At 38.2% G+C, this 25630-nt stretch overlaps 2 protein-coding genes across 2 annotated transcripts; both read left to right on the forward strand.

The window, feature by feature from the left end:
* The first annotated feature begins 314 nt into the window (after positions 1–314).
* LOC121332019 (monocarboxylate transporter 13-like) lies at positions 315–8277 on the forward strand. The gene is made up of 4 exons (XM_041396998.1): positions 315–516; positions 4145–4288; positions 5393–6199; positions 8051–8277. Exons 1-4 carry the CDS (start codon positions 315–317, stop codon positions 8275–8277), a joined length of 1380 nt encoding a protein of 459 aa, XP_041252932.1.
* A 7709-nt stretch (positions 8278–15986) lies between these two features.
* MLANA (melan-A) lies at positions 15987–22934 on the forward strand. Its single transcript, XM_041396959.1, has 5 exons — positions 15987–16024; positions 16907–17005; positions 19571–19667; positions 21631–21732; positions 22682–22934. Exons 2-5 carry the CDS (start codon positions 16932–16934, stop codon positions 22748–22750), a joined length of 342 nt encoding a protein of 113 aa, XP_041252893.1. The 5' UTR covers positions 15987–16024; positions 16907–16931; the 3' UTR covers positions 22751–22934.
* The last annotated feature ends 2696 nt before the right edge of the window (positions 22935–25630 follow it).

The raw sequence follows: 25630 nt of genomic DNA on the forward strand, positions 1-25630 counted from the left end.
ATGCTTCTTTTGGTTTTTTAACTCTGTACTTGAATTTTTTTAAAATTTCCTTATTCAGTCTTCTGTCTCTTGAGGCCTCTGTTACCCAGGTAATATTTTCAGTCAAACCTCTGTAATGAATGTTGTATTTTAACTTGATAATTACTTGTGTAAGCCATTCATAGAATATTTTAATTAATTTCTTTAACAATGGGCCTTCTACCAATTTGCAGATCTGTTAAAAAACCTCATCACCATCACTACCACTCCAGAAAAAAAAAAAAAAAAAAGAAAAAACAACCCAAAAACCAGAGAAGATCTAAGAATTAGCAAAAATGCAGGCTAAAGACAGCAATCCACCAGATGGTGGCTATGGATGGGTTGTGGTAGTGTCAGCCTTCATGGTGATGGGCCTCACTGTTGCTGTCCTCAAGACTTTTGGTCTGTTCTTTGTTGAAATCCAGCAGCACTTTGATGAACTTGCAAGCACCACTTCCTGGATCACATCAGTAACTATTGCCGTCTTTCATTTAGGAGGTAGGTGGTAGTAGTACTCCTCTAGCATTTTATTTTAATATTAACTACCCAAGAAAGTTTGGAAATCTTCCTTATAAAAACCCAGTCCCAGAAACATGTAAGGTCTAGACTTCCTTCTTCTGTCTCTACAAAAAATGCAAAAAAATTCAGAAAATTGGTATTTACTGTCTCATATATGGAATGGGTTAGTAACAAAACTCTATAGACACAGGAATCTGATTGCTTGAAAAAACAACATGTACCTAAACTCATGATTAAGTTCTGCTACAGGCTTTGAGTTAAACTCATTAGAGATAATTCTGATAGCCACAGAGCTTGTTGAATCAAGTTCTTAAAACAGTTTGTGCAAGTTCACTGATCTCAGAGTGACTGTCACTTTTTCAAAGTACTTCAAAATACAAGGATTGTGACTCCATCCATCAGGTAAGCCATTTGCTACCAAAATTATTCTCAGTCCTGTTATTTCCCACTTCTTTTCATCTTCACCAAGATCCCCTTTCTTTGCATGTATTACCAATTCTGTCTCCTCCACCCCTCTTACTATGATTCCAAGTTATTGATCTACCAGAAGACTCACAGGGTTAAAAAGAAAAAAAAATCTATTCTCACAGAGAGAACTCAATAAAGACATGACCATACAAGCAGAGAGTAGGGGAAGATAGAGTGAACTGTCCCAGTCAAAGGCAGTGAGGTCAAATACCACATCACACCAAATGAAGGAGGGAAAAATGGGAAATACACTGCATTTGACTCAGCTTGGTTGTTTAGAGAGTTCTTAGTGCCCTGTAAACCGCATGATCCTTCACATGTTGTGAGCATTCCAAACATGTGCAGACTTGAACTGTACAGAATTTGAGAAGTCTGTTCTGCATATTCTCATAGAGATATATGGTTGCAATAGGTAAATATCCTTACATAATAAATGCTACCATCATTTTGTTTCTGTAGACACTTCTTTGCATAGACACTGTATAATTACATGCATCCTACTCTGTCCACACCTATAAGTATTATTGCTTGGAAATACAGTACTTCCAAACATCAAGAGCAATTGATCTTTCTTTGAAAAATGTATTCAGAAGGGAAAAAGAGTAACCCAAAGTCAAAGTAAAAAGATAAAATAAGTCATGAGTTGAAAAGATTTTATCAGTTCCGTAGACTGCTATCCTTGATGCCTGCTTTGCAGTGACAGATATAATTAACTGAAAAAAAAAATTGAAAAACCTGCTTCACAGATCATAGAAATGAATAAATGGTAATCTATCAATTTGGTTAACAAAATAGGTGTATGACTGACATATTGTGATACTATTGTGTCATTCAAGCATTTGATCTTCATGAGAAGAAAAAGCCAGCATAGGGGGGAAAAACTTAACAGTCCTGTTTTAGTTAAGCTTTGTTTTGTTATAGTATATATTTATATTTTGTAGGAATGTATGAAGGAATAGAGCATATGACACAAAAATATCAAGTATAAACCAGAAAAAAAAAATTTTGCCTAGCCACATGAGAGGCCAGCCTACTTCAAGGAAGGCAGCTATAATTTTCAGCAGAAATCATTTTTCATCCTTTGAAATCCATTGAAAATAATCCTCTTTCACTGAATAAAGCTTGGTGGTCAAACATTCTAAACCCCGTCTGCATAATAGTTTATAAATGTCTCAGGTCAATACCTAATTGTCCTCATCTTCTTCTGCCTTTGCTTCATTTATAGGGACCACAAGACTTCCTGAGGAAGATCACCTGAGCCTCCAGTTCTTTGAGCATGTTTCCAGTCCTGGTTTAGTCTTTCTTAATGTCTATCTCTGGGAAACCTTAAGTCTCTTGGCTCAGTATGAAGGATGATCACTGAATTATTATTTTTTCCTATTTGGATCCTTTCAACAGCAGGTCTGTTTCTTGTGTCAAAGGAGAGCATGTGCTTCCACTCCCCAGGTCGGCACTTGCAACAGGCTGTTCAGCTTACCACAGCAAGGATTGTCCCCATCACCTTCACCAGCCTTCTCTCGGTACTGATGTACACCTCCCAACACCTTTCTCTTTGTACTCTTGTTGTCATCCCTTTCCATTTCTTGTGCATTTTCTGTGTGTTGCCCTTATCCTTTCAAACTCTGGAGTCAAGCTATTTTACCCATTTCCAGTTCTGTGGCTGGCTTCTTTCTTTCTCTTTCTACTCCATGTTTAATTCCTGCCTGTTTATTCTTCTTATTTACTATTTAAGAATTGAGATTTGGTAATATTTCTGCCCCAGCTGCAGATCTTTTTCTTGTCTTCAGGAACTTTCCTGGATGTTATCCTATGTCTACTTTTCTTTTCTTTTTTTTCATCATATTTTATGATTCACCAACTGTATGTACTTTATCATGTGTCATCAATTACATCTTAAGATAATAACATAATTTCATTTTCATTTTTACATGCTTATAAAATGATCAGATTTTTGCTGTAAAAGTTGATGACACATTTGAGGTTTGTATAACTCCTGCCAGGTCTTTCTGCTGTCAGACAATGTACATGCTGCAGATTTTGCAACAACTAGTACTCTGTCACGTTTATTTCACTCATCCTAGCTACTACATTCTCTTAATTCTCATTAGCACTGGTTAGTGTACAATAACCTGCCCCTACAAAGAACTATGAAACCTTCCTTGCTGGCTGCTCTCTCTTAATAATTGTCTTCCTACTTATTTCAATTGAGAAATGTGTTCCCCGTTAACTGAATTCCGTTTTATGCATGAACTGTAGGTCCAGGATATTTCAGAGATTGTAGGGAGCTGGTTCGTGCCAGGTGGTACTTGGGAACCCCCTAGTGGTCATGGCCATTTAAAGAAATCCTACGGCCTTGACCTCGACTCTTGTGATGCTGATGGAAAAAACAGGCAGACACTAAAACTATCCTTAATTGAGCAAAAATATCCTTGACATTTCAGGTGTTTCCAGACAGTGACGAGGGACCAAAGCAGCTGCTGCACCATTAGATCTGTACCACCTGCACCTTTCCCTTTGTGTAGAACAGCCTCTGCACTCTGTTGTGAGAAACTGTACCACTAAATAAAGATTTAAAAAATGAACTGTCATTTTTCCGAAAAAGATTTACCACAAAATAAACCCTAATTTTTGGTCCTTTATAAACTTTAAAAATTCCATTAAGCGTTGATTTTTTGCAAAATTCTAGAAAACAAAAGTTAGTTTTCTCCAGAAACTTTTCTTCCAGACATATCAATAACACATTCTCAGTAGTAGTTTTTATAGATGAACCTATAGATTCCGTGGCTAAAATTTCACTTTCTGCTAAAACAGTCCATGAGGTTCTGTTTTGTTGGTAGTTTTACATGAAAATCAGTAGAAGTGTCTTACTACAAGGAAGGCACTAAAATGATCTTTCCCTTTAAAAGAGTCTACATATGTTGCATATATTTTCAGATCTGTGCCTCAGGAACAGTAATTTCTGTATCAGCAAGGATACAATTTTGAAATTTTGATTGACCTCCTACCCCATCCAGCAGAATTAAGGCTGTTTGTGTCAAGCATTATAACGGTAGTCCTCATCAATATGTTTTATTTATTTGGCCATATTGATCAATGTTCCTAATGTATTTTTCTTTCTCCATTTTTATTGCTGATCTAGCCCCTGTTGCCAGTTCACTGTGTGTACAATATACCCATCGGACAGTTGTGATCACTGGAGGACTTCTGGCTTTCTCAGGAATGGCATTGGGATTTTTTGGACTCAACATGGTCTGGATGTATGCAACAACTGGCTTCCTACAGGGTATGAATTTATGGCTTTATGGCTTTCTTCCACAAGCAACTTATTTGAGGGTGCTAATGGTAGGAGTTTTAAAATCTGTTATCTATTTTGACTTTATGAGCAGCCAGAACAAGCAATGCTCTTTAAAAGTGATTTCCCTCCTGTTCCACTCTGGAAATAAGAATTTGTACAGGAAACCTGCAACTACAAAGAAGACAAATATTTAGATGCCAATGACTTACACTTGCAAATTATATGCAAGCAAAAAATTAAGTGTTTTATTTTTCATTCAGAGATAAGAGCTTTATGAGTGTTTAAAAAAACTTCATAAAGGGTACTGAAGTAAAAACAGCTTATGTTTTGAACAGAGTCACAGGCTTTCATTTTATTCCAATACTTTCCTTTACTCCTTTACTCCAGGCAAAACCAGGCCAGAAAAAACAGCTAGCAGATTTTCCTGGAACGGGAAGCAAAGCTGGCAGAGAATAAAATAAACCATTCCAAAATCTGCACTGGATGCCTGAGAAAATGTCTGGAATTTGAACCGTTTGGCAGTCCTGGGCTGCCAAAGAGTCAGGGAGCCATCCAAATAACCCTAAGTTAGAGCAGGTTTTAAGTTTGCTCAAAGCAGTTGAGCAAGACAATGAAGAACAAATAGAGGCAATATACCAGCTTCCTTCATGTCCCACCTCACTGTCTACCCTGAACACAGCTCAGCTTAACCTGCTGGTCTAACCTAGTACCAACCTTAACACAGCATGGACACTGGGATCTGCCTGGCTTCAACCCCTTGACCATGTGATTTCTCATGCACTAGCAAAGCTGTGAAACCAACTTCTTTTTTTTTTTTTTTTTTTTTTTTTTTTTTTTTTAAGTGAGAATGTAATAATGTATATACCATATGTTCTGCTTTTTCACCTGGATATATACAATGTACAGAATATAATGTCACAAATATACCCTTACACCTACTCCAGCTAAGCTCCTGCTTCTTCTAGGCAAAAATGTTTTCCTTCTAACACTTTTTAACTTTGCAAATGTAGAAGCACTGACTGCTTTAATTTCCACCTTCACCAAACACCTCAATAGTGTCTAACCAGTGCTATTTCTATTGGTGTTTTTCAGGTCTTGGCATTTCTTTTTCATGGACACCGGCCATTAGCATTGTTAGCCACTATTTCTCCAAGAAAAGGGCTTTGGCCAATGCTATTGCCAGTGCTGGAGAATGTGCCTTTGCATTCATGTTTGGGCCATTTTTCCAGTGGCTGATTAGTCAATATGGATGGAAAGGTGCCCTATTGATCATAGGTGCCATCCAACTCAATGTTTGTGTCTGTGGAATACTGATGCGACCCCTGGCAAGCAGCTGCTTCCTTGAGGCCAGCCATTTTGAAACTGAAATACCACCTGGCAACAGTGCATCCAGGATAGACAAAGAAGATAAGTCTCCCATCAAGCACAAAACCTTCAACTGGATGCTTATGAGGCGACCAGAATTTGTACTTTATGCCATTTTTGGTATATTAGCTGCTATGAGTTTTTTTGTTCCTCCATTATTTTTAGTTCCACTTAGCTACAGCCTGGGAATAGATGAATCATGGACTGCATCCCTCCTATCCATTTTGGCTATGGTGGACTTTGGAGGCAGATTGCTGTGTGGCTGGTATGCCAACCTCCATGTTACCAAAACCATTCATTTGCTGGCAATGGCGATTACATTGATCAGTACTTCCCTGATGCTTTTGCCACTGGCTAACAATTACCTTTCCTTGGCAATATTCACTGGCTTCTATGGATTCTTCTTTGGTACAACAGTCGCCATTCATATTACAGTGCTAGCAGATGTTGTAGGCATGACAGAATTTGACAGTGCCCTCGGACTCTTCATGCTTATTCGAAGCACTGGAGGTTTTGTGGGGCCTCCTCTTGCAGGTAAGTTAAGACAACTCACTGCCAAATACAGTTTAAAAGAAGAAAGGGGAATGGTAATCCAAACTGAAAAGATTTGGATCTGCACTCAAATTTCCCCCTTTTTTAGTTCAGGGGTATCTGAACCAAAAAGTACATAAAAACAAATAGTCAGTTTAAATCCTCTCCAAAATACCTTGCTCCCTCTCTTCTGTGTGATTTTAGAGAAACCTTTACAAGAAAGGAGGGATGAAAGGCAGAGTTCACATGGTGGTCCTGCTTCCTGAATCCCACATAATGCCACTTGATGGCCTCCAACTATCTAGCTAAGAAAGTGTGCCTTTGGGACAAGCAGCAGACACACACTTTCAGAGAAGAAACTGAAATGTGAGACTAGTGATATTGCACAAATGTTGGTATTGTTGGGAGGGTTTCTACAGAAGTTCAAATTGAACAGTCTGAAACATTAGGCTATGCAAACTTCAAGGAAATATTCAGAGAAATGCGTGCTGGTTTTAGACAGCATTTGAGCCAACTAGTATAATAAATAGGGAAGGCAGCACATAAGAACAGTGGGAAGAGAGAGCAGACAATGAGACAGCACATGGATTTATGGGCTGGCAACAAGATATAGTCATCTTGGAAAAATGCAAGACAAACTAACTGCAAGCTGTAGAGGTTTTAAAAAGTGATACGGAAAAAAAAAAAAAAAATTGACCAGTGTGAGTTGTACAGTGCAGATGTGAGTCCTCATGAGTCCTCATCCAAAGACCATTGTTCACGCACTACAAGTGACTTTTGTGGTAATGACATTGCTAATTGGCTGCAAATGAGTCAGACTGAATACTGGAACATTTTAATTCACTTTTGAAAATACAGGAACCAGGAAGATTTGTAGAGGGTTTGAAACACAACAGTATCAAAAATGTGTTGGAAAGATCTGAATAAAATACAGTATACAGTGGCTGGTCACTAGTACTGATTATCTGGGAATCAGTGTGGCCCCTTTTTGTATATTTAGTAAACTACAAAGAAGATATGGAAGAGCAGGGAACCCTAAGTGCCTCTCAAGCTCTCCTCTCCTCCTTTGAGTGTAAAATCTAAAAGATTTGAGTTCATGGTTCCTGTGCCTATATAGGGCTGATCTTAGTTTAGAATATGAACTAGGGAACACCCTAAACATGGACAAATTTTCCGTAAGGTTGCTTGCAAGAAACCTTCATCAGCCCACGAAGGAATGTGCCATCATACCCGCAGGGCAGCTGACACACTGCTGCAGTGCTACTACTGTACCATTGTACTGTAGAGATTTTTCAGTATAACACACAATGGCATCACATATTTTGGTTGGCTTCAATGTCCCTGAAAACCAAGGTCTTTTTGTTAAAATCTGTGACTCTTTGTAAAATTATGAACTGGAAACCCATAACATGTCAGACAAACTCCAGTTTTGTCTCTAGCAGATGAATCTCCTTTCTTTCTTTAAACTCACTCATGCTGTAGTTATGGTCCAAATTACAGCAACTGCTACACCACAGAACATGGAGCTGCTCACATACACAGCTGCACGGTCTGTCTTTTTTTTCTGCCAGTACCTGCACTGTCTGCTACACTTTAGGTTAGAAAGTGCTTCAAACTGTGTAATATATTGTTTCGCTAGCAATTCACATATGAAAAACAATGAGACATGAATTGTGTTTCAAACTGAAAAATGCTATACTGGGGTGATATTCCATGTGCTCATGGTGTAGAAATCTGCCAGACAAGTATATAGCCAGCACTCTGCCTTTGCAAGAGGATATATTCACACTGCTGAGCTAATTTACATTAGCCTGTTCTCCATCAATCACATTCCTGTCATTTGTTTCTCTCCAGGTCTGATTGTGGACATGGCTGGAGACTACAGAGCAGGCTTCTACATGGCAGGAGCCATACTTGTCCTATCAGCTGGATTTTTAATTATTTTAGATCGACTCCAACAGAGAAAAATAAGAGGAAGCAAGATTAGAACTAAACCAGAAAAGTCAACATTAACCTACCCTTCCCTCCGTATCCTGAAACATCAAACCAGAAGGTATGGAGAGCACAATGTAGTGGTGTGACTACATGAGACCTCTGACAGCATCTCAAGGACACTTGGAAGTGTTTTATTTTCGCCAAACTTGCTACTATTATGATTTACAAAAGAACAGAAGTTTTGGGTAGGACTGTTTGAAACAAAGGAAGAAAGTAATTAATTTACATGCAAATTAGAGCAGTAACCATTACCATATTATTTTGGTATTGAAGTTGCATTTTGACTATGCAAGTCTTCAGTAGAGTCCCAGAGGGCTGTGCTAAATGAAATAGGCAAACCATGGTCTAAATTAAATTACCATGAAGCATGTGTGCAGCAGATAGAAACTCTACCCCCAACTGCAGACTGCAACTATCATTAAAAAAGAGGCATCAGCTCACAAATGCTTACTTGGGGAAGTCATGCCCAGTATTTTCAGTAAACAAGTTGGATCTGAAAGCACAAGTAAATTAATACAGTTTTGAGCTGAAGGGTTTGCAGGTACTCTATAGAGCAGTGCTGGAATAAGATAAATAAATAAACAAACCTGAAAAAAGGTAAAAGTCATATGAGTAATAGAATACAGTAGAGAGAAAATGCAGTCCTAGATATCAGAAGTAAAAAGCAAAATACACCCACACAAAATGGAGAAGGGTTGATGAGTAGTAGAGGAAGACCTAAGGCTATAGTTGACTTCAAACTGAGTAAGAATCCCAAATGCAACCCTGTATTAAAAATAGCGAATGTCTTTCTTTGTTATGGTAATATAGAGGAGACAACAATGGTAATGCAGAGGACATAACAATGCTTGCAAGGCTTTAACTGGAAGAAGTACATGAGTTGCAAAGAATTAAATGGAACATAAAGGAGAGAATTAAGAAATTAAGGAAAAAGTATAAGAAATAAAGTTTGCCTGGTTTAGAAGACAAAAATTTTTACAGGGCATGAGAACAGCCTTCAAATCCATAATAGTATGAGATGAAGAAAACATGATTAATTCCTTTTCTTGTTAAGACAACTGGTAATCCCTATCATTCACAGAAAGACAGTTATGTAACAGGGAAAAAGCTTCATTGTAGCCTGTTAAGATACAATGCAGGCTATGAATGCAGAACATGAAAACACAGAAATATCAGAGAATAGGTAACACACAGTAAAGGATCTAAATATATGTGTTTCAGAGTAATAGGATAGGCTAGATGACTTCCTGAGGTCCCCTTCTGTCCCACACTCCAATTTTCCTGAGGCAAATACTTTGAGTAAATACTCTGTTTATAAGAATAAAAAAGAGTCTTTATCCAAACCACTGTTTCTTTTGTAATTTTACTCTGTCAGGGGAAGACAGAATTTAAGGGAGAAAAGGCTGAATAACATTCAGAAAGAAACACTGAAAGGAAAAATATGTAGCACTTTAAAGCCTTCAAACTATTAGGAATATCATATCTGTCCTACTTAAAAACTTCAGGAATTTTCACCATTGAAACACTTCCTCTGTTCAGCTGAGCTTACTTAAATCATTCATCTGAAATAATTACTTCTTGTCTTATAAGAACAAGCATTTCAAAAATTTAATTTAACTTACAGGGAATCAGCTGAACCATTAATAAATCAACTACCTGTGGGGGCTTGATTGAAGAACACGTATTGGAAGGAGCACACCTGAGTATGCAAAGTCTTAGTAGTAAGACTCTGACAAAATCCTTTTCAAACTTATCAATTGAAAAATTTAGATTTTTCTAGGAGTATTATTCTTCAGTCTTCTGCAGCGTTCCACTACTTAAAATAACTCTTCATTTTATAAAATGGAAGTGGTATTGCTGGAAGTGGAAAGAATGGGGAAAAGTTTAATAGATGCAATTTCCACCTCTGGCATCCTGTTAAAGTTCTGTATTTTATTACAAGCCCTGTCACAAATTTATTTTGACATGGCAGCAAACAAGGCACTTAGTGGCACACTATGCTGGAAGAACAGGGCGCAAGGAGTAGGTCAAGGAAGGTGATTGTTTCCCTCTGCTCCATGGTTGTGCATACATTTTGGAGCAGCAAAGCACAGGAAAGAAGTTGACAAAGATGACTGAGTTCAGCAGAGGATCACTGAGAGGCTGTGGAACCAGGGCTGGAGGCAGGGGGAGCAGCAGGTTTGGGGGCACCAAACAGCATCTCTGGCACCAACAGGAGGAATAGAAGAGATACAGCAGTGCATGGTATTGGGGTAAGGCACCAGCAAAGCTGAAACAGAGAGAGCTCAGGCTGAAGCTATGAGGACAGCCTGGCAACATGGACATGGTACGGCGTGATTGGGCTGACAACATCCTTGGGGCTTTCTTGGCCCAAATGGCTGAAGTCCTGACCAGCCCAGTCTGAGCTCAGAACTGGCTCTGTCAGGGCTCAGGCTGGAAATTTCTCCTGGTTCCCACTAGGCTGAACAGGATCTTGTGAGAAATACTTCTATTTTCTTTGCTAAATGCACTGAATAGTATTAGTCCCTTGGACACACTGTCATCTTGTTGCTATGTATCTGTCTAATGGCACAAAAGAAGTCATATCAGAGAATCATGGGATAAACTGAATTGGAAAGGGTCAATCAGGATCACCAAAATTCAACTCCTGACCATCCCAAGAGTCACATCACGTGCCTGAGAGTGTTGTCCAAATGTTTCTTGAACGCTGTCAGGCTTGGTGCTCTGACCACTTCCTTGGGGAGCCTCTTCTTGTGCCCAGCTACCCTCCGGGTGAAGAACATTTTCATGATATCCAGCTTAAACCTTCCCTGACACAACTTCAGGCCACTCCCTTGGATCTTGTCACTGGTTACCACAGAGAAGAGATCAGTGCCTGCCCCTCCTCTTCCCCTCATGAGGATGCTGAAGACCACAATGAAATCTCCTGTCAGGCAGGCTGAACAGACCAAGTGACCTCAGCCACTGCTCACATGGCTTCCCCTCCAGACCTCTCATCCTCCTCATCACCCTCCTTTGGGCAGGAGGCATCCTCATTACCCTCTTTTATTGTGGCACCCAGAACTGCCCCCAGCAGTCAAGGTGAGGCTGCTCCAGTGCAGAGCAGAGCAGGACAATCCTCTCCCTTGCCCAGCTGTTCCTGATGCCCCCCAGGACATGGCTGGCCCTCCTGGCTGCTGGGGTACTGCTGACCATGTTCAACTTTCCACAGACCAGGACCCTGACATCCCTTCCTGCAGTGCTGCTCTTCAGCCTCATTCTCTAGTCTATACACACATCCAGGGTTGTCTTATCTCAGGGCCAGAATCTGACACCTTTTCTTGTTAAACTTCATTTGTTTGTCACCTGCAATTTCTAGCCCTGCAGGGCCTTTCTGCCTCCAAAGAATTCAACAGCTCCTCCCAGTTTAATGTCTTCAGCAAACTTAGGGTTTGAGTCCTGCATCCAAATCATTAAGATGCTAAAGAGCACCTAAGCCCTAAGGTGGAGCCCTGTGGAACCCCACTAGTGACAGGTCATCAGCCTGATGACACCTCATTCACTGGAAGCCTTTGTGCAGCCCATCAGCCACTTGATCACCCATCACGTGATGTGTTTATTCAGCTGAATGCTGGACATTTTGTACAATTTCAGGATCATGGGAGCTGATCGTTCTCATAGCCATGGTCCTCTAGCTCCAGGCAGTGGGATCCCCTTTGTCCCTTATTGGTGTTGAAAGTAGAGGCAAAGAAAGTGTTAAACATCTCTGCCTTGTCCATGTCCCTGTTTTTGAGGTGACCACCCTCATCCTGTAACAGGCTGATATTATTTCTGCACTGCCTTTTGCCATTAATATATGTGAAAAAGCTTTTTACTGTTCCCCTCAGATGGGGCCAGCTTCAACTCCAGTTGAGCTTCAGCATGACAAGTTTTCTCCCTGCAGTGGTGAGCAGCATTTCTGTAATCCTCCCATGTCACCTGACCTTGCCTCTGCTGATCCTACATCTTCCTTTTTTTGCCTCTACCTCCCAAAGAAGATTCCTGCTCAGCCAAGCCATCTTCTGCCTCCCCTGCTTGACTTCTGGCATTTGGGAATTGCCTATACCTTTAGAGATGTTGTTTAAAATATGACCAGAACTGACAGACCCCCGCACCCAGCAAAAGCAGGTATCTTCCCAGGGTATCTTACTCACTAATTCCCTGAGCAGCCGGAAGTCTGTTTCCCTCATGTCCAGAGCTGAAGTATTGAGTGTTTGTATTCATTTTGGAACTGCTTTTACTTCAGCTGCAGCTGAAGTAAAACATTCCAAGTTAAATTTCACTGGACTATTACTACAGGGATTACTTAGAATCACAGAATAATCAAAGTTGGAGGAGACCTTTAAGATCATGAAGTCCAACCATCCACCCAGCACTGCCACTGTCTCCTCCAAATCCAAACCACATAACCCAGTGCACATGCCTCTGAGACATCTTCAGGGATGGTGACTCTGCCACCTCCCTGAGCAACCTATTGCAAAGAACTCTTTTGATCCAAGTTCTAAGAATGTAGTCAGTGTTGACTATACTAATTTTCTTCAAGCCATGGCCTCAGAGGCCTAAATCAGCAGCCCATCTGTAAGGAGTTTCTCAGCCCAAAACTGTTAGCAAAGTTCATTTCAGTGGAAACAGGATTGTGAGGCTTTAGAAAGCACTATCATTTTCTTGAATCCTGGTACGGCCTCCTGAAATTACATGCAAGGGAAGAAATTCAACCTCACCTTGATAGCACTCAACTGCAACCAAAAGTTTTTCACGCATGGCTGACCATTCTGCATCTCATGGAGAAAGCCCCACAAATCTGAACAATCCCCTGGGCTCAGAATCTCCAGTTTACCGCAAAGTAGGAGCAAAGGAAAACTGCCAGAAAGCTGATCAAACATTTTTCTTTAGGAAAACGTGGTAGAGTAACAAAGGCACCACTTTAATCATGGCATCCTCTTGACACAGCTTCTACAGGATTAAGACTATCATTCCTTCTTTACTGTAAGATTCAGAGGTGGAGCAGAGGGAGAAGGGTCTGACAGTAAGGACCACCACTTCATTTGGAAATTACCTGAAGAAGTTTCTGTCATGAACCAGGCTTTCAGGATGAACATATTTGTGGTGCTTGTGCAAGGCAGTCTACAGGACATGTTGCTCCCTGGAGGGGCCTGCAGTCAAGGTAGAAGCAAGTTCAGGAATAGCTTCTTTTCAAAAAGCTTCAAATCCAGCCTATAGTGGAATTCTTCAGCATGGAAGCCTCCTTCAAATAAGTCCCCAAACCATGGAGAGACAAGGATCCCCAGAATTAACTGAAAGGGATATAATTCCTCATTTTCTCTTACTGTACTCTGTTACTGGTAATGTAGATTTAGCAGTGAAATGTCTGTGAGTTTCCACTGAATTTCCCATAAAACTCAAAACTAAATCAGGTGTCATACTTGTTTTTCTTTGCTCTGTGTGCTGTAGGAAGCCTCAAATGCCAGAGATAAAGAATTATCAATTAAAGGAAGTAAATTAATATAAATCCCAGGATCTTGTCCTAGAAAGATGGGATCATAATGTCAACAGCACAAAACCAACCAACAGCTATTCTTTTTCAAAGGTCAGGCCTGTTATTTTCAGTTACACCAGAAGTACTCATTTCCTACCTTTCACCAAGATTCATCAGAGTGTCCTGGATTTGCCACAAGTTTGGCTATCAGAAAAAAGCTGGGTTACTTCAGGGGTTCTCCAAACTCTTCCATCCTCTTCTCCTGAATAGTTATCTTTGAAAATGTAACACCTTTGGAATCCATGCATCAATCCCAGTGACTTTGCATTGATGGAGTTAGCAGCACTACATCACAGAAATAACATTTTGTAAAAAGACTGAGATCAAAAGCAGGATGTGGTGTTTCATCTCCTCATCCATCCAAATCCTCAATAGCAGCATTATGCATTTACATTCCAGATAGCACCACAGATCCATGACAAAGCTGTTTCAGTTTTTTTCCTTTCCTGCTACACTATTAACAAGAGATTCATTCAGAACACGTAATATTCAAGTTGACATTTTACCCCACACATCACTTGAGGCAAGTAAGGGTCAGAGACCTTTTTTCTACATGAAGAAATCACGTGCATTTTCTTTATTAGTGTTTTGATTCTCACAAGATCACGCAGCTTGATCAAGCAAGCTTCAGTTATCATCCTCTTCCAGAAGTGAAGGTTTTCTTCAGGAAAACACATGATTTGATAAGGAACTTTACAACACTTCAGAATGCACAAGGGCTGGCATGTTTCTTGGGAACTTGACAGACTGTGATAGCATCCACTTACAGTTTTACACACATAGATATTTACAGAAACTTCCCTGCATCTCTTTCACCTTTGAAATTCCTATTGAGTTCATCTGGGTTAACTTGCACAAATTAGCAAGTTTATGCTCCTCACTGTTCCTTCTTCCTGCACCCTTTATCTTCCCCTCTGCAAAAACTGTGTTGCTTCAAACTTTTAACAGGTCTAGCAAAACCAACTAGACCCTTCTGGCACTAATCACAGAATGATTGAGTTTGGAAGGCACCTCTGAGGCCCTGTGGTCTAACCCCCTGTTGCAGCAGAGCCATTTGGAGCTGGTTGCCCATGACTGTGTCCAAATGGCTTTTGCAGATCTCCAGTGGAGGAGACTCAACAAACTCTCTGGCAGCCTGTGCCAGTGCCCAGTCACCCTCACAGAAAAAAGGGTTTCCTGATGTTCAGAGAGCACAGCCTGTGTTTCAGTCTGTGGTCACTGCCTCTGGTTCGGTCACTAGGCACTACCATGGAAAAATATATAGACAAGTCAGATTTTTACCATAATTAGGAAAAATACAGAAGCAGGCCCACACTAGCTAAAAAATATCAATGTTAATACTTTTCATCTGACTTCTAATGAAATGGATGTTGGTCACTTCCACTATCTGTTCTTTCCTATTTTCTTTTGAGTCTGTCAGCCATTTTGACCATATTTAGAGCCCTGTGCACAGCTTCAAAGACAAGTGAAAACTTAAAAGTGCTTAATCCTTCAAACTTAAAAAAAATTTGTAGAGGGACAGAGAGACTCAGATTAATGATTCATTAGGACAAATGACAAGCAGAACATGGTTCTTTTATCTCCTTGCTCTTTTAGCAGTAACTAACTGCTGGCATATCACAGTACCCAGACCTCTGAATCAATCGCAGACTGCCATTTCTTGCCTGACCTTGTAAATGGAATGACTACAGTGTTAACACAGGCAAAGGCTTCATTCGTTCTGCAGCCCATGGGATGTACCCTCTTTTTGTTGCAGTATTTGCTTCTCAGTATAGAATGAAACTGTACTTACCTTAATCTAAGACACTTCTGTCACAGTGTAACAAGTTTTGGTCCACATATACTATTTTGCACAGTGTTGAAATGGTGCAAAAAGAGTGCCTAAACAAAGCTATAGCACATGCAAAAATAGCAGTCCTCTGTAACAAAATAAGCAGACTTAGATCAAAACATGTTTGAATCTAGAAACAGTCTGCCCACTGTAGGAGCTTGTACTTATTGGGCAGGTAAAAAGGTGTTGGCCTGTCTCTCAGAGCACATGTAATTAATCAAGAAATAACAGATTTTTCTGCTGCTTTTTAAGAGGGAAAGATGCAGAAGAAAATGAGAAGTTGCCTCCTTACCCCTTTCATGCTAATTAATGCATTCAGAAGCTGTACTGAAAGGAATTTAAACTCGTGATAGTCATAAGAGGACAGATGAAAGGAGAAAAAAGCAGACCAAGTCAAAGAAAGCTGCATATGCCTTCAGTTAACAGACAGAATACAGGTCTGAAGGAGGTAAGATTTCTATTTTTTTGTTTTACACAAAATTTTCAGCTTTGCTTAAAAATTATGCTTTAGAAGAGGCTTGACTGTCTCTAAGTGAACTCAACATGTTTTCTTTCCTTGGCTAGAATTATCTTCAGTAAAGTCATTGTGTTTTCTAATTTACCTTTATAGGGTAGGTAAGATTAGTGGGATACAATGAAGTAAGATCTGTTGTTGTGCTCTTCACATTACAGAAACATGATTATGTATGGATTTCTTCTTCACTGTATTTGATTGAGTAGATTTTTAACTATTCAGACAGCTGTGATTACCACCTTAAGACTGGGAATAAAGATTGTAATATAAATTCCCTACAAATCTGAGTTTAGATTGTCAGCAGACATAAATCAGTATTCCCACCTGAAATTCAACAGATCTCTGAGAGTCGCCAGTGACTGAAAAACTATCCCCTAAGTGTTACAGAATTACAGAATTCTGGGAAATTACAGAACAGAAAAACAAGTATTTTAAAGAACAATATTAGTTTTTCTTTTAAATAGTTTTTCTTGTCCAGGTAAATTGCCTTTTTTTTTCTATATTCTAGATTTTACTTCAGAAATCTGCCATCACTTGGTACCTAAACAGACCACATCAAATTCTGCAAACTGTTACACTCAGTTGCAAACACCTTGATGTCAGTGGTGATACTAATATGTAGATGATAGTTATGGTTTTGAGCTTTATCCTAAATTGGGACAGTTGCATGTGTATATGGATCTACTTGATTCTGAAGATATCAGATCATCCTGCCTCTCTAAAATGCTCCTATTGAAACAAAGAAGCTGAAAATAATTAAGCTTCAATGGTAACAAATAATTTATCACACTGACACACTGTGTTTCTACCCTGTAGGTTTGAGCAGGACCAACCTCACAAAATGCCCAGAAGACATAACCACCTGGATAGCAACTACTTCAGAGGGAAAGGACATGTCTATTTTGCAGCAGAAGAGTAAGCATAAATCAAAACCTATGTTGGCATGTAAGCTGGTGAAAGAATTTGTATTGAAAGAAAACCAGAAAATTGTATCAAAAAAATTCACTGTTGTATATAGATGGAATGCCTTTTAACTATCTTGTAGTTCTCTCTAATGTTTGTCATAGTGCAAACTCACTGAGACAGCCCTCAATGATAAGAAAAATCAGAATTGCAGAATTCAATAATCTGGAGTTAAATCATATGATCACAACCTTTACCAGGTTTATTGAGGCTTATTTAGAATTTACTTTTAAGGCTGCTGCAAGGTGATCTGTGTACTAAATCTCTATATTCACAGACCTCTCTTAGGAACCTCAAAGGGACATTATCTCACCCTAAAGAATGGCAGAACACCCCCAGAGAAATGGTTAAAAAAAAAGAGCAAAAAACATCAGTGCCATACAAACATGACTCCCAAATTGTTTCTGGCATATATTTTTTATCTTTGAATTACAATAAAATATGTTTGGTCTGGGATTATTAGAGACACTGCCCAACTGCTAACATTTTATTACATAAGGCAAGTAATTCCAGTGTGCTTGGGATATCTGTATGTGAACTGTGCTGCTAGTTCTGGCTTACTGGGCCCCAAACTTAATGACTTGTTGCAATCACTCATACTGCAAGATGGCTGCTCCTCCATCAGCCCTGGCAAAAAGAATAAATAAAGGATAAAGCTCCCTATTAGTCCATCCAAAGCAGCTCAGTTCTAAAAAAAAAAAAAAAAAAAAAAAAAAAAAAAAAAAAAAAAAAAAAAAAAACACAAGAAACTAGGCATGCTCACCTCTAACTGCTGTGAATTCTAGTGGCTGCATCTGTAAGTAGTTTTTCCAGATACATAACAGTGACCCTCTCCTTCCAGCACCAGAAGTATTCTAGATATGAACCCAGATTCCTAGCAGCACAACTTCCGCTTTAACTGGAATGGCAAGAAATTGCATCCACACTTTCCATACTAGCCTCCGAGTAGTTAGGGAAGGAGTTAGACGGCAAATGTGCAATCAGAAGTACCAGCTCCAGAAATACATTCTGGGTTTTCTCCTAAATTTGCCCTAAACCAGGACAGAGGCATACAGGCCAATGGACAGCTAAAACAACACAACACGTGACAACCAAGAAGTCTAAAAATGTAGAGAGGGCACCAGCTGCCTGCAGAAGTAGTCCCTCCAAGTTTCAACTATGATGGCAAGAGTAGGAAAACCAGTGGAGCCATCTCACAACTGTGGCTGCATCATAAAGTGACTGCTGTGAGCTCTGTTCTTGGGTTAAACAAGCCTGCAGGCCACACAAAGTCTTCAAGGGGCAGGAGCAACTTACAAGATCCACACACTTGGGAAAAAGAAAATCCCTTTGTCTCCAAGGGGCTTCATGTTCCAAATAGCACAAAGGAAATTCAGACAAAAAGGCAGCCTGTTCTGCCACACAAATCTGCTTGCATCTCCTTTCAGGCTTTTTAGTTCACAAGGAAATACTCCTTTATGAAACTTGGAGTCAGTGAAAATGACCACATATATATAAAAAAAACTCTGTGGTAAGTATCTACGCCTCTACTCAGTCCCAATGGAAAAGCCTGGGGTAATTACTGCAAGGCAACTAGGCATAAGATATACAGAAGTATGTTATAATGGATTTATCCTGATTCACATAACAATTTTTCCCCCATACTCTTTTCCCTTTAACCATTTCATATATTTTTCTGTTCCTGAACAGGGAATGAACAAAAAAAAAAAAAAGGGGAATGAATTCAGTATTTCTCAACAGGGAGGATATTAACATTAAAGGAAGGCTTTTTGTGACTAGGAAATTTAAAATTACTTTGGCAGCTTGCTTTTTGATGTAAAGTGGAAATGTGCTGCTTCTGCCAAGTCCCCAGTGAGTAGTGGGAAGGATGTTTTACAGCAGAGTTTGCAAAGCATATTTTCCCAAAAAGAACCCAGTGACACCAACAGTGTGCCTAGCATGTCATGCAAGAACTAAATCCTTATAGAGCTCTTTATGAATAATTAAAAATTTCTTACTCATTTTTTAAGGTTGCAATGTGTTTTATGTATCAAAAAACCCCTTCATTCGTAAGAAGTTGTTGCAATATGATCCAATTAGGATACATTTTAAATACTTGCTGCCTAATGAAATTTAGCAAATAAAATGCGCGGCACCATTGCAGATGGCAGGTGTGCATTAAATTAAATGCAGGTGGCATTTAATTTAATGCACATTCACTTGCAATACCACAATGCTGTGATTTGTGAGAGTTAGAGACAGGTATGTTCTTGGAATCAGTAGTCACTGGTAGGTAATTATTTTCAAATGAATATATTTTTAAAATGTTTAAGAATTTCATATACAAATTAGCTAACAGCTAAATCTATAGAAACTAACTGAAGTTATTGATACTTTGCCTATTTTCTGAGGTAAATTATGCTCCATGCCTTCCTCTGCTAAAAAGACGCTGACACAAACTTTTGGTCTAACCATACTTGCTCCTGGGAGGATGCATCTAGTTGTGGTGCAAATTATTTTGTTTTGCTTTCCCAACAGAGCTCTGGGTATTGGACTGTTCATTTTGGTGCTGGCAATTTTACTTGCCTTTGGCTGCTGGTATTACAAAAGACGTAGTGGCTACAAAAGTCTGCAGGTAAGTGTGGCAGCTCATTTTCTCTCATGCTCTTATTTGGCAACATATTACCTTGATTTGCATGACAATAATGCAGAGAACTTTAAATCTGTAACAGGACATCATTATCTCAGGCAGCATTTACAGGCAGAACTTTATCTGTAAATTTTGTAAAATTAGTAAAAAAAATTATTTGTAGGAAGCATTTTATTTATATTTACACAAAATGAAGAGACGTTCAGTCCCTTCATTTAAATAAAAGTAATATATTCACTGTTCATAAGATTTACCCCTAATAAGGACAGATATAATTAGAGTAAATCTAGAAAGCAGAGAAGAAAAAGAACTGTTACAAGTAGGTAAAAATGTTCACCTATGGGTAATGTGTGATTCATCCATATAAAATTTGACTTGCAGTTTTAAGATTCAAAAAAAAAGTGGGACGGGTTTGAGATTTGTTTTCTAAAGACTACTTTAAAAATATTTTCATTTTAGAAAATGATTAGTCTTTAGTCTTCTTAGAAATGATTTTTAAAAAGGTACAATCCTTCTCATAACAACTGTTGTTAGAAGTCCCAAAGCTTTAGTTTTGAAGTTTTGCTCCCTCTCTTATGAAAAGGAGGTCTTTTTAATTCTTTAAAGTGAAAGCTTGTTATGGTTTAACCCCAGACATCAATTAATCACTGTGTAGGCACTCACTTATTTCCTGCTGCCACCGTGGTGTGGAGGAGAATTGGAAAGAAAAGGTGAACTTCATGGGTTAAATAAGAACAGCTCAGTTAAGTGAAACAAAATATAATCATCTACTACAAATAATCATCATAATGAAAAGGTGAGAAAGAGAGGAGTGAGAAAGAGAGGAGTAAAACCCCAAAGGAACAAGTGATGCCCAAAAGAGTTTCTCACCACCCCCAGCTGATGTCCATCTCAATTCCTGAGCAGCAATCGACCCCTTCCAGCCAAATCCCTTATTTTTATACTGAGCATGATGTTTTCCGGTGTGGAATGTCCCTTTGGCTAGTCCAGGTCAGGTGTCCCAGCCATGAGCCCTCCCAGTTTCTTGTGCACCTGCTCTGTGGCAGAGCATGAGCCACTGAAAATTCTTTGACTTAGAGCAAGAGCTACTGAACAAAAACCAAATAATCATGTTATCAGCATTAGTCTCATAATGAATCCAAAACAAAGCACCGTACCCCTGTTTAAAAGAAAATTAACTCTACTCCAGCTGAAACTAGGACAAAGCTTTATGCAAATACATGTTTTACAGTATATTTTAGTTAATCTAATATTTTGAAGAAGATATAAGTAACTATTTGGGACTAAAAAAACCAGCAAAGCTCTCATGTAAGTCAGCAAATTCACTTCCTTGCTGTTTCTGTTAACTTTGTCCCATTCTCTTTCTATCCAATTATCCAGTTATCTATCCAATACATACATCAACTGTTAGAATACCTAAAAGCTGAACTTTCATAGTGAAATGTTGCAAAAAATGAAGGTAATACTCAAAAAACCCCTTCAAATATCAAACAGAATGCCCGCTTTGTATATCCTGGCAATAAGCATAATCTGTTTTTTAATTCCTTCTCATGACAGATTCCTACTTTTTGGTTTTGAAAATCTTATTTTTCTTAGGCTATTTCTTAGGCTGGGGAGAACTGGTATAGAATGTGTACAAAAGAAATTCTAAAAATTGGAAAACAAAAAGGTTGGGGATTAAGGAAAGAAATGGCTGCCATAAGAAATAGGAGGCATTTGAGTACATGAGATGTCAGTTCCTTCATCAGTCCGAAAAATGTAATACTTATTTTTCTGGCAATGTAATTGGATTACACAGGAGAGAGGGCATATGTCTCAGCAGAGACAGCAAAGTGTTAGGTGAGATATCTTTCTAATACATACTGTATATGTGCTGTCAAATTTTGCTCCAACTTCACAGTCTCTTCTTCCTTTCACCTTCCTCATATTTCTTTATGATCCGTCACAGAGCAAAAACTCTAGTGTGAGCACAATACAAAACGTGGTAGGTGAGGGAGAAATACTGGACTGCAAAATGGCTCTGCAGGACTACAGAGACTTTAATTCTGTGGTAAGTTGCAACTCAATATCTCACTTAAAATGGAGTAAGACATGGTGAGATAATGTTGTTAAACAGGCACTTGATGATTTCTCCCATGGTGTATTCCCTCATACTTTGAGTCTTCAATGCTTCAATATCAACTTAGAAAGTAGTATTTGGAATAATTTGCACAGTGAAATTTTTTTAAAATTACATCTACTATTTAGAATGTTTATTTTAAAGTTATTGTCTTCAATTTATATTTATTCTTAAATTGTATTAGCATTTTGCAATTTATTAGAATGATGCAACACCTGAATGCTGAAATACACTGACAAATCCCAAACATCTCCCTAACTGATTTTCTGCCATTCAAAAAAACAAATGGATTGTGTCTAGTATACTATATTCTGACAAGCATTATCAGAGAATACTATAAAACTTCAATGTGTTAGGTCTTCTAATCATTACAGAAAGATGATTACATTTAAACTTTCAATTTTCAAAAAGCTAAATTAAGTGATAAGTATACATAAATGGGTGCGCTGAATTTTTTTTAGAATTGAGAAGAGGCTAACCTCAAACAATTTTAAAGAAGCTGCTCAAATTTTTACCACTACAAATATGACAATATGCCTGCATCAAGACTCCTAAATAAAAGTTTCAATATTTGAATTATCAATCTAAAAATACCCCATATATAAAAGAAAAATATTCCTGCCTTTTTAACACCAAAAATTCTCTCTATGTATGAACAATAGCAATAAAGTGAATCTGATGCAAAACCAGAAAACATACTACCAAAAAAGTAACCTTAAAAAATAGACACAATGAATGAGTTCAGCTTCTTTAAGTCATAGAACTGTATCTAATATGTTGGTAAATAGCTTGCTGTGTGTTTAATGTCATTTTTTTGTAATTTTCCTTGTAATTCAGTTGGGATTTTTTTGATCTTTCACACCCATTTTCCTTACCACAGGTACCTGATGCTCCACCAGCTTATGACAAAATTGCTGCAGATCAGTCACCACCTCCTTATTCACCATGATACCATGAAATTTGAAACCCTAAACATACTGATTCCATTTACTCCTGCTAGCTCTTTATTTCCTGTAAATGCTTAACTTCCTTAAAGCTAAAATCATACAAAATAAAACAACATGTCTTCACTAGCAGTTGCTGAAAACTATTCCCACTTAATTTACAGAACTGGTCCTTGAAATGCCTCAATAGATCTGAATGTGCTTTTGTTTTAAGCTTTTCACTTTTTGCAGTCAGATTAATACATTATGGTCTGGTCATCTTGAATCCTTCATAGGTCTACATAGATCTGTAGTCACACACTATTCAGTATCAATCAGAGTAAAAAGTGACAGCACCTTTGTCTTCATCTTCCTCATTTAGTTTCCCTTTCTTTAAAAAAATAAAAAAAAGCTCCAAAAAATCAAAACAACAACAGACACACAAACACAAAAACCCACCAAAAAACAAAACCAAAAAACCCCAAACAACTATTCCTTAGAATGTGGTGTAAAAGAATCTGTCACAAAATGAACCAAACCATCTGACTACGTCCTCTTACAAACTTTTCCTCACCAGCAGTTTTAAAATCAACTTCCAAAAAGTCACTATGTTTTACAACACACTTTAACCTCACATCACTTGTTATGTACCTGTAATGAATTAATTCCTTATAAAACATGATCAATCTAGGCAATCTAGGAGTTTCTGCTTGGAGTCCATATTATTTCATACTGCAGTGGATATAATGACATCATCTTTCATTTCCTCGTGGCAGTCATGTGAGAGAGGAAAAGAACTTTCTAAATGAAAAGACTTACATGTCATTTCTTTCTAGCATGATGAAACTATATAAGAAAATGCACAAAAGCCATTTTTCTTGAAGAATACAGAAGACAGCAGACTTCTAGATGTTAATTTTCCTAGCTTGCCAGAACACTAGTAGTAATAAAAACCAAAGGATTTTGATATGCATAAACTGGCTACATACATTTGATAGTTACTGTTTACTCAGCCTTTTTGTTATTGCTTTCTTGCCAGATTATTACTTAAGATTATATGCAGATCAATAAATTTAAACACAAGGCCTCTCACAGTAGGAGGCAGCTAGAATGGTACAACATTCATTAAAATCAAAAGTAGTTACAGAAGAAAACTGATTTAATAAAGCAATTATTACGTACTATTAGTAAAGAATCTAGTTCTTTGTCATCAAATACACAAATACAAACATTAAAACAAAATAAGTTTTCAACACAAGGCACAGCTACTTGCCTAACATAAGCTCCATTTGTGTTGACAAATAATAAAGATGGGTTTTTTGAAATGTTTCTTCTGTAATAAAAATGTTTATATAAATTAGTAAAATTGTTGGAAGGTAATAAATATCAGTAATTCCTGTGAAAGGTTATAATACATCCATATGTTTTTATAAATTTAGTTGATATATTTATTTACAAACTTAGAGACGTATTTTTGAATTTTAACCTAAAAAGCTGTCTTACCTGTCTCATTTCCAATATCCACCTGTCAGGAAAAAACCTGTGGAATTTTTTAGTAACTGAAAGAAGAATACACAGGAAAACATAAAAAATGCCATCTTATAGCTAGTAAGCACTAGAGCTGTAGAACACAATGGCTGACTAATTTTCTTGCAGGACTGTACGTAAGCTAAAGCTTGGGGCTGATATCTTCAGCAACTCAGCACTCTGCATTTCTCTACTCTAGGGCAGCATCCTTTCAAAAGACTGTAGTATTCCAGTGGAATAGAACTGACATACAGTTCTCATGTCTGAGAAAAAAATTTTCTCATGTCTGAGAAAAAAGTCAAAAACTAATAGAACTTATTTACTATGAAGAAGTGCTTAGAGTTCAAAAAGCTTTGCTTGATTGCACACATTTTTAGTAGTGTCAGAATTAAATATATTACCAGATGTTGCAAAAGCTCATGAGGAAATTAACACTGATGAAGTAGAAACATTAATTTCTTCATGACTACGTAAGGCTAAATTATTAAAACTCCTCAGCAGCCAGAACTGGAACAATTAAACTTTGAGCTGAATTTATAGATACTTAAAGGGTAGATAAGCTCTCCTGGAAACCTATCCTTAGTTTTCAGAATGTCGTCTCCTTTTTTCTCCTGGTGAAAATAGTGTTTTTGCTTTATAGACACAGTTAGACAGTGGTCTCAGATTTAAGTGCATTAAAATAAGAGCATGAAATAGAGCTTCACAGAGTACTCAAATAGTTGTAAACTTTATTACTCATGCTGAATGCTATTGTAAATTCCATTTTTCAAATCTGGCTCTATGCCCAGTGATGGTACATGGCAGAGTCTGGCTGCTGACTCATTAAAACAAAGAAACACTGATACAAGACAGGTCAAACCTTGAAAACAAGAGATCTGTAATTGCCAGAGTTGCATGATGCAAGAACTGGTACTTTCTGTATTGCGCTCAGTAACACTGCACTTTACCAAAGACTAGTTAAAACATTCCAGGACATCTGCTCCTTTAAAGAGAAATGCACGGAAATGTTTTAACTACCGTACATGGAGAACATGGTGCTCAACGTTCCTGGAAAGTCTTTCAGATTAGACAGTTATATGACCCCAGCAACAGGTCACTAAATTAGATTAATAATTTCTTTAGTTCAGTCATGTATGTAATAGAGAAGATGTAAAAGTCAAAGACCTTCTGTTCCTCTGGTTTTTACCCTCTTTGCAATCAGGCTGCTATTAGATGCCTTGTATTACAACTATAATTTTGAACAAACATATTTTAGCGTCATTTTTTTCCATCAAAAACAGCTAATGAAGAAATTCATGGGCAATTTGAGTTTTTCCCCTGGATGCTGATGAAGAGGTGGCTGGTCATACCTGGAGAATGATGCTCTTATCTGCACTATC

The sequence above is a fragment of the Onychostruthus taczanowskii genome, unplaced genomic scaffold (genome assembly GCF_017590055.1).
Source record: "Onychostruthus taczanowskii isolate IOZ18803 unplaced genomic scaffold, ASM1759005v1 scaffold133, whole genome shotgun sequence".
Classification (NCBI taxonomy): Eukaryota; Metazoa; Chordata; class Aves; order Passeriformes; family Passeridae; genus Onychostruthus; species Onychostruthus taczanowskii.

Coding starts and splice junctions, on each gene's coding strand:
- LOC121332019 (XM_041396998.1), top strand. CDS start 315: ATGCAGGCTAAAGACAGCAATCCACCAGATGGTGGCTATGGATGGGTT. Junction 517..4,144: donor TGCCGTCTTTCATTTAGGAG/GTAGGTGGTAGT, acceptor TTGCTGATCTAG/CCCCTGTTGCCAGTTCACTG. Junction 6,200..8,050: donor TGTGGGGCCTCCTCTTGCAG/GTAAGTTAAGAC, acceptor GTTTCTCTCCAG/GTCTGATTGTGGACATGGCT.
- MLANA (XM_041396959.1), top strand. CDS start 16,932: ATGCCCAGAAGACATAACCACCTGGATAGCAACTACTTCAGAGGGAAA. Junction 19,668..21,630: donor GTGGCTACAAAAGTCTGCAG/GTAAGTGTGGCA, acceptor GATCCGTCACAG/AGCAAAAACTCTAGTGTGAG. Junction 21,733..22,681: donor ACAGAGACTTTAATTCTGTG/GTAAGTTGCAAC, acceptor TCCTTACCACAG/GTACCTGATGCTCCACCAGC.